We start from the raw sequence: 8,993 nt of genomic DNA, 5'->3' as shown, positions 1-8,993 counted from the left end.
AATATTTGAAACAGAGACCCTATTTATTTGGGGTCGGCCCTGATTTTTAATCAGAAACTAAAAATGTTTTTTTTTCACGTTTAGTAATACATAAATTTTATTATAGCATGTATAATTTATTAATTTAACCGATTTTGGTTTATCGAGATTTTTTTTTCTATAAATCCTTTAATACAGCATTCGATTCTCTTGTGAAGCGTATAGTTATGCGCTAAAAAATTCCGACCTAAACCAAATCGTTTTAGCCTGTTCAACAAGCCAGGTCAAGGAATTATGTCAAAGCTCAAAACCAGCCGACCGGACAATAAAATCCTAAACTATAGCACAACTGTTAAATTCAAATTAACTTCTGAATTTAGTTTATGAAATAATGGCTAGAGTTTTAAACAAATGAACATATTTCATATGTAAATATAGTTCCTTTTATTTATTTCACACACGACTACAAGCGTCCCATGAATATACGATCTCAAAAGTCAAAGTCATCATGATTCGGCTTAGGTGAAGTCAACAAAGCTGCATAGAGTCTTAGCCGATCTTCACCAAGCGAAGAGCACCTGGACAACGGTCTTCTTGGTCTGATGAACGACAATGATGTCAAAGTAAGCCGATGCCTGTACCGCCTCCAAGCCAATTGGATTGCAACCGCAGCCCAAGTCCGCCACCCTGGAGAATAATATCGTGCACTTCTCTTAACTTTTTCATTCACAAATGTGTATCTAAAATGTTGTGTCACGTATTTAACGTCATCGGCTTCTAGCCCAAAAGCCTCAGTTGTCTCTAGGGTGACGAGTGTTGATGATGATGGTGGTAGTCTCTCTATGAAGGGTTTCCGAAGGCACCATGATAAGAGCTCGTCGCCGCTGAAGTTTCCAGGGCCTAACATGCAACAACTGTTTACTCCGTCTCGGAGTACTTGGCTGCTTTGGAGATGGCCTCTTACTATGAAGAGCATTCTCTGTACTGGGTCTCCTTCTCTTGCTATCTACACCGATTACACAACACGAAAACAGTCAGGTTTTGGTTGATATTTATAACATGTTTAATGGTTTCTATAATCAGATTGTAAATATGTTAAGTGGGCTGGCATGTTGACATATTTCTCCAAAACACAACTTTTTGATGCATGATATATAATGCTCTTCAAGCATAATTTAGGGAAAATTGTAATTGACCATTGACTTTGACAAAGTGATTTGACTGTTTTATTTACTCAAATATCATTAAGCTTTCTTTTTTAAATCAAGAAATGACGCGCGCCAGATGGAAATATACTATGCCAAAGTGACCCAATCTAGTGTGCCAAAATGACATACGCCACGCCTTGATTGTTCAGAAAGTTAAAGGTAATGTTTATTTTGTTAATTATCTTATTCAAAATGGTTATTTTGATTATTTTCAAATTTTTTTTTACAATTTAGTTTGTGTTAGGGTCTTAGGGATCTCATCATTGTGAAATATGTAGGTGTGGGTTTATGTGGACTTACAGTTTCTCCCTTGGTAAAAATGAGGGACTTCACACGATCACATATATTCTCGAGGACCAAATTGTCCATATGTTGAAATAAAGGTACCTGAGTAAAACATTTACCAAGGTAAGATTTCAAGGTAATAAACGAAGAACACAAATTCCACTTCACCCATCCCAAGACTTGTCCCATCTATATTTTCAACCCAACTAGTTTGCATTTTTGTAAATCAGCTCCAAATAGATTCTACTACTCAATATACTATAAGCAATATGTTGATTAACACACACAAGCTATAACATAATATACCTGCCTGACCAATTCCAAACAAAGGTGATACTTAATGTCTCTTCGAAGGCCCTCGGGGAGATTGCGTATCATCTCACACTCATCCACACCGCGCATTGCTGCCCATCTCTGTCGCTCATAGTTTCTTACTCTTTGTTTGAACTCTTGAGGGAGGTGCCTCCTCCTCATCCACCACTCTATATTCCTCATTTTTAGTTGCATAGCTTGTTTCTTTGATGTTGTTGCATGCAAAAATACCTATATACATCCAAGCCCAAGTTTAAATTACTCAAATTTCGACCTTTTATATCGAGTCATCGTATTTATATGGATATCCGTATTTACCTTTATATTTCCAATCAACATAGTAACTAGAAGTAGACCGGTTGTGAGGACGATGATGATAAACACTACTTCTAGCCAGTCCGTTGTGCTCTCCAAGTTGCCAAATGTACTATATCATACAGAAAAATGATAAAAATCCCACTCAATCATCACCCTAAGGCCGAAACAACAAATATTTTTTTAATTTTACTTTCATAGATACGGCTCCTTGAAAAGCATATAACAAATGAGTGTTTAGAATTTCAGTTTTTTCTGTTAAGTCATATTTCATGATAACAACAAAAAGACAAAATTTCTTAACCTTTGATTCGATCTGTGAAGATCGTCATATGAGATAATGACTTTAAAGTCGCTCTTTAATATCTTAAACAACGACTTTACTTTAAAGTTTAAAGTCGTTATCTTAAATAACTAGATAACGACTTAGTCTTTATTTAATATCTTAAATAAAGGCCAATCTAGATTTAAACACCAACCCCAAAGCAATCCATTTATCAACATATATTAAAGAACCGTTTTTTAAAAAAAAGTACAGGAAAAACTGATTGAATCTTTTGATCTAGACATAATTCTTTATGAAAAACCAAACGTATATAAAACAAAAGGTGGTTAATTACCTAAGAGTCATAAGTCCCCAAAAGATAGGAAACAATATCTTTTCCAGACGGCTATCATTAGTAACTAGTTGAAGTGTCCATTTATAAGCTCCATAGCTAGAATTATCGTCATTCTGAAGGCAAGTCGTTCTCGCGTCTTTGTCCGCGACCCACATGAGCCGTGCAGGATCTCTCAAGGCCTTGTGTGTGCCATAATAAATAGGTTCTTGACATGTCAAAAACTTCCACAAACAACGTCCATTTGCTTCCATGCATTTTTCCTTCAAACATTTTGCAGCCCTTTGTGTGCCCAACAAGTACCAACAAGCTCCTACAGCCTACACTCAATAATTAACCATCATTTAACCAACTATATGTACATATATAACCAACCCACTGCGACAGCCAAAACCGTCGCAAGAAGGAGAGATTTAAGCTTACATGAGAGGCAACGAAGTAAGCAATCAAGTTTAGAGCGATTCCCCACCAAACGGTACCAAATATATAGCCGGAGAGATTTTGCATTCGTCGCAAAAGACATATTGAGTGATAGATCTTTGGAAGGTATTGGAACAAGAACATAACTAAAGCAACCGTCATTATTTCTGTTGTCTTGCCCTTCTTTAACATTTCCGGGATTACCACCCATAATACTATCTGCCAAAAAAAAACATGCCCACATATTTATATAATTTTAATGCAATACAAAGTTTTCTATATTGTTTTAACAGATAATTGTGAGAAAATTAGAAATAGAAAGATATAGTAGAAGAGAAAGTGGAACAAACACATTTTTCACAAAATTCCAAATATTATAACAATAATTAATAATATATGCTAATAAATCGTCTGAAGAATGTGAAGGATAATTGTAAAAATAATTAATAGAAGAGAAAGTGGAACAAACACATTTTTCACAAAAATCCAAATATTGTGACAATAATTAATGATATTCATAGTTTTTGTTGAGCAATTAATAATAATAATATTATATTAGATAATAAACCAACCAGAAGAATGTGAAGGATGCTACAATATATTTTAATGATATTCCTAGTTTGTACGTGTGAACAATTAATAATATATGCTAATAAAAGTTTAAAACTAAAGAATGTCAAGGATGCAGCTATAATAAACCAAAAATTAATGATAATAATAGTTTGTGATCTGAAGAATGAAACAGGAGAAGGTGTGCATTGGCAACCAATTATTCGCATTTGATATTTTTGGATTCCTTGATCATGAGCCAATATATGAAGCTACTTAGTCGAGTTCAACAGGCCATCAATAGGAATGTCATTACCCCAAGATTCATGAATGTAACTTTTTACACGGCTTAATTTTGCTATTCAAAAAGGGTTAGGGTGACCTAGCTTGTTGTCCGTGTATCTTCTATCTCGACGTAAACAATACTCGGCTAAACGAAGGTTAATAATAATAATAATAATAATAATAATCATAATGATAATTTCATAGTTTGTGCTAAACAATCTGAAGAATGTAACAATAATTAATGTTGATATTCATTATTTGTGATGAACAATTAATAATAAACCTGAGAAATGGGAAGGGTGTAACAATATTAATAATTAATCTTATCCATAGTAATTAGTAAATTTGTGATGAACAATTAATAATATTCGATATATATAATAAACCTGAGGAATAGGAAGGATGACGAAGATATCAAAGAGAACCGCCCTCCAAGCCACCGTTAAGAGCCGGTCTGCCACGTTGCATGAGTTGTTGTCGTCACGTCTTAGCCTGACGTGGTGAGGTGACCACCTGTTCAACTTGAACTGCAGCCACAGGTTAGCCACGTACAATACGTCGGTCATGCACCGGGCCACCGTGATGGTGACAGCAAACCACCCGTCGATGAACACACACATGAACGACTCACTTATCGACAGTGCGTAAAAGAAGAGCGGGTCAATGAACAAACCGGTGATGCATATCAACACGTAAAACGGGTCCCAAGCTTGCAAAATGCCTACAATAATATTATTACCTTTACCACGAATGTTTTTCATTTTATTCTTATTCCGGTTGGTGGACACATCTTCCACCGTGTCGTCGCTGGAGTAGTCGTCGGTCGTGTCGGAATATGCATCGGAATATGCATCAGAATATTCGAATCTGCTACCCATTTTTAATGACTATATATTATGGTATATGTATATATATATATATATACACACACATATAGATATATATCATAATATGTCTTGGTATAGCAGGTAGAGGGGTACGCGTGGAAAAAACATTAAAACAAGTGTGATGTTTTGAAGGGTAACTCAGGTTGGTTGATTGCAGATTTGAAGTACTAGATAGCAGATACATATGTGATGGGAATGTACTAAATTGCCCTTGTACTTTGTACATAGATCATGTGAACTGGTGGTTCTGTCTGTCAGTTTTTTGGCCCATACAATATGGGTTAAACAAGCATTTTTGGTTTGATATTTTGCCAAACCAAAGCCATGGACTTGGTACTAAAAAGGGTATGTTGGTTTCGAAGTAATGATTTAATGGTTTATGTTAACATAAAAACACTTATCAACACACGTTTAGTAATATTTGGACTTTACTACTTTCACATGGAATCCAATGCATTCTACTACCAATAACGTTTTTAGTGTTTATCAACACATGTCTACTCAAATTCGGTTTTTGAAACATAAATGGATCAATACAGTTTAAATACCGCAAAATGAAATATGTATCATTAATCAGAAAGAATTATTGCATTACAAGATTTTGAATGTTAAGATAGTTTTAATTTTCATTGGTTAGATATACTTGGTGTGGATCAAGGATATAGCTTGGAATTGAATTTCTTTTCATTTAGTATTACTATTATCATTTATTAGTAAATGTAATTATAATAATCATTTAATTGAATAAAAACAAAAAATTATTTATGTTACAATTATTAAAAGTATTTGTATATTAAAAATATAATAATATTAGTTTTAGTATTATTACCATCAATATACATTAGTATATATTGTTATAATAACTTTTGAATTGAATGAAATAAAATGATAACAATTTTACTAGAAAATATTTATAGTTCTTTTTTTTTAACGACCAACTAAGTAAAGCCGGGTACTTCGTACGCGGCCCCCATTGGCTAAAGGTAACCCGAGCCGGCCACTAGTCCGGACGGACGGAGCCTCTAGCAGTCCACCTATTGAGGGATTCACCGGATAAAACCCGACCACCACGGCCGTTAAATGGCACGACAGCGAGGAGCCAGTAAAACTGGGTCAGATCAGGACTCGAACCCTGGCAAGCCAGGGTCATCCCTCATATCTCCCATATAAATTGGTGATAGTGAGGTTTGAACCCCATACCTCTTACTAGTAAAGTGAGTGTTCTACCATTAAGCCACATCCAATTTATATAATAGATGGGATAATATGATAAATGTATGATAAAATAGTTCTAAATAGACGGGATAATATGATAAATGTATCTAAGATGAGATGGCTTATGTGAACTAATACCAATGTGGAGGAGCGAGTTGTAGGATGGGTAAGATGTATTCCCAATTCCCACCACCCTAACAAAATAGACATCCTATCCTTTTGTACCCAGATATGTATTTTCTGTAAATATTATGTGTTCTTTTATTTTCATTTTTTCCTATAAAATTCTATTATTATAGTTGTAAGCAATATAATTAATTAGCTAGATCGCGTGTTAAATAATTAATTATCAAATTGTATATGAAATTCATATTTGATTCTTATTAGTTAAGTGATATATGTTTGTTGATTGTTGATGTATGATTCCACGTTTTTTCAGAAATAACCTTTTATATTATTTGAATTCTAGAAAATACGAGATATATATATCATCGCACAGTAAGCAAGTAACTGCCAAAAAAAATTATGTACAGTACTATGTAGATATGTTATTGGTTACCAAGTAATTCTACCTTCTTCAATCATTATGTAGATAGATCATATCTTTTATTTTTGGTTTATCCTGTTTATTATTTATAGTTTTATACCATCTAATACTTTTATATTATAAAAAATATAAGATGGAATCCTAGCAACTCCAAACCGGCCGGCCGGCCAGCCAATATGAAACCATCTCAGAACCCATCTTGTAAGAATTCTGTGCTAATGAAACCATCGTCAAGTAAATTTAATTAACCGAGATTTACTTTAAGAAGAAAAAATAAAATAAAATAAGAACATATTTCGAAACAAGTTAGGATGTACAGCTAAACCTGCGCTCCTTGGCGAGACAGAAGTTTTTTGAATTTACATAACTAATAGAAATCGCATTGGAACTACTGAACTAGTTGTCGGCCGTAACTAAATATCGTTGGTTGTCCATCAATTGCAATTTTGTCTATGTGTGGTAAACAGTCGTTATTAGCAACGAATTATCAGTGGTAATGTACTTCACCTTAGTGATAACGAAGTGTCAACAACAACTAGGTTGTTAGTGGTAACTAAGTTACCACTGATGTTTAGGTTTTCCCACCGATATATATAACCGTTTATTTGTCAACAATTACAATCGTCAACATAAATGTTGTGATGACTCGTTCCCAAATTTGGTCTGTCTCTGATGATATGCATATATGTTTTTCTTAGTCTCTATGACTTATCAAATTGAACTTTCGTGAGTACCAACGAAATATTTCAATCTGAAAACAAGTGAACACGATTTACAAGAGATATCCAGACCCTAGTAATTAAAAAGATATTCCTCTAATTGTGTTCAATCCAAGTAGCATATAATTTTATATGCTGATAAACCATGTTTCACTTTGCGGTGTTGATTATTAATATCCCAATCCAGCTCGAGTACATACTCGACTACACAGAGTCATAAAGGTGATATACGAGATATATATCATAAAGATGTAACTACAAGAGCTAAGGAAGTAGAATATAACTGCAAAGAACTGAGAAGAACACTTAAGGTGATAATTGTATCAACTTAAATCGACCACCACCCATGCATTTTGCTATGCGATAGATCGAGCTCACTGCCAAGAAACCTCTTTGGCACCACTTAACAGATAAACAATGGTTAAATACGACATCAGCTATGCTCTAAAATAACTAAATAAGATATTTTGACAAAATAATAAGTTAGTTGATAACGTAATTGTCTCTCACCAAACCCTAATTCGTTTACTAGCTAGCTCTATATGATATATAACAACAAAATTTTGTTTTCAATAATTACAAGTACTACTCCTACATTATTCAATATCAGTTAAAATAACATCCTATACACCCTACATGTGATGTGGTACTTAAGTAATTTCACAAATGATATAAACTAATAGAACAAGGACAATAAGATATCAAACCTGGGGTATAGGAAGGATAACAAAGAGATCAAAAATGAAGCTTTTCTTAGCGTTGGTAACTATTTGAGCCGCAACGCTGCGTGCGACACCACCATCGTGGTTTAGCCCACGATGGTGACGCGGTGATCGCCACCACCAGCTCATCTTTAACTGCAACCACATGTTCCACACGTGCAAGGCGTCCGTGACACACCTTAGAACTGTAATCATGACAGCGAACCAGCCGTCTACGAACACACACATGCACGAGTCGCTTATGGAAAGTGTGTAGAAGAAAAGTGGGTCAATGAAGAGACCGGCGGCGCAGACGAGAAGGAACACACGGTTCCATTCTTGAACCCATTCGGATCTAGGGTCCAAGAACACTCGCCCACGTGGCGGGCACGTGTTAAGGAGGATGTCTTTGCATTCTTTAGAGCCATCTTCAACTTCTTGTTCTTGGTCTGATTCTGAACTTGTTTCAGTGTAAGTGTCTGTAATGTCATGGTGGCTATCCATGTGTTATGTGTGAGTTTATGTTTATGTTTATGTCATGTGTATGTATGTGTGTGTGTGTTTTCACCTTCAGTGGGTGTGAGAGAGAAGAGAGAGAGAGAAGGAGATGGGTGAGGATGGAGTTGAGTCAGGATAACAAGCAGATGGAATATATGCAAAGATTTTTTTGGAGGGTAGGATTGATGATTTGTCGAACAAGAGAATTATGATGTATAAAGAAGAAGTTACTTAGATATTGTTCATATTGTAATCAATTATTTAATTAATGCATATGGTTAAAATAATATGAGTTTGGATCAAATTAACGTGATAACTGTGAGAATCAAATATTGTAATTATATATAAAACATAGTGTGATTATAGTGTAGTGTAATTACATTATAATGTAATTAAACTACGATGTAATTACATAATTACACTATTACACTATTTGATTCTCAAAGTTAATACGTT

General features: G+C 34.6%; 1 protein-coding gene across 2 annotated transcripts; it reads right to left on the bottom strand.

Moving 5' to 3' along the window:
• Window positions 1–264: 264 nt before the first annotated feature.
• On the bottom strand, window positions 265–8,788 carry LOC143583528 (cyclic nucleotide-gated ion channel 4-like). Of its 2 annotated transcripts, none has more exons than XM_077065814.1 (7): window positions 4,357–5,395; window positions 3,140–3,355; window positions 2,720–3,036; window positions 2,103–2,211; window positions 1,779–2,015; window positions 1,488–1,574; window positions 265–985 (listed from the first exon to the last, which is right to left on the bottom strand). In XM_077065814.1, exons 1-7 carry the CDS (start codon window positions 4,846–4,848, stop codon window positions 470–472), a joined length of 1,974 nt encoding a protein of 657 aa, XP_076921929.1. In that variant the 5' UTR covers window positions 4,849–5,395; the 3' UTR covers window positions 265–469. The 2 variants fall into 2 exon arrangements, with proteins under 2 accessions (XP_076921929.1, XP_076921928.1); XM_077065813.1 differs by lacking the exon at window positions 4,357–5,395 and adding an exon at window positions 8,046–8,788 and having other exon boundaries at window positions 269–985.
• Between the last annotated feature and the right edge of the window lie 205 nt (window positions 8,789–8,993).

The sequence above is a fragment of the Bidens hawaiensis genome, unplaced genomic scaffold (assembly GCF_021521415.1).
Source record: "Bidens hawaiensis isolate Kalapana, Puna unplaced genomic scaffold, B.hawaiensis_p1.1 tig00032451_1, whole genome shotgun sequence".
Lineage (NCBI taxonomy): Eukaryota > Viridiplantae > Streptophyta > Magnoliopsida > Asterales > Asteraceae > Bidens > Bidens hawaiensis.
Note: the sequence above shows the minus strand (reverse complement) of the source record. Positions and strands in the feature narration are given on the sequence as shown.

Excerpts from the sequence above, each read along its gene's own strand:
- LOC143583528 (XM_077065813.1), bottom strand. The coding sequence starts at position 8,543 with ATGGATAGCCACCATGACATTACAGACACTTACACTGAAACAAGTTCA. Across the intron at positions 3,037-3,139 it reads CTTACTTCGTTGCCTCTCAT|GCTGTAGGAGCTTGTTGGTA; the intron begins GTAAGCTTAAAT and ends TATTGAGTGTAG. Across the intron at positions 2,016-2,102 it reads TGTTGATTGGAAATATAAAG|GTATTTTTGCATGCAACAAC; the intron begins GTAAATACGGAT and ends GGATGTATATAG.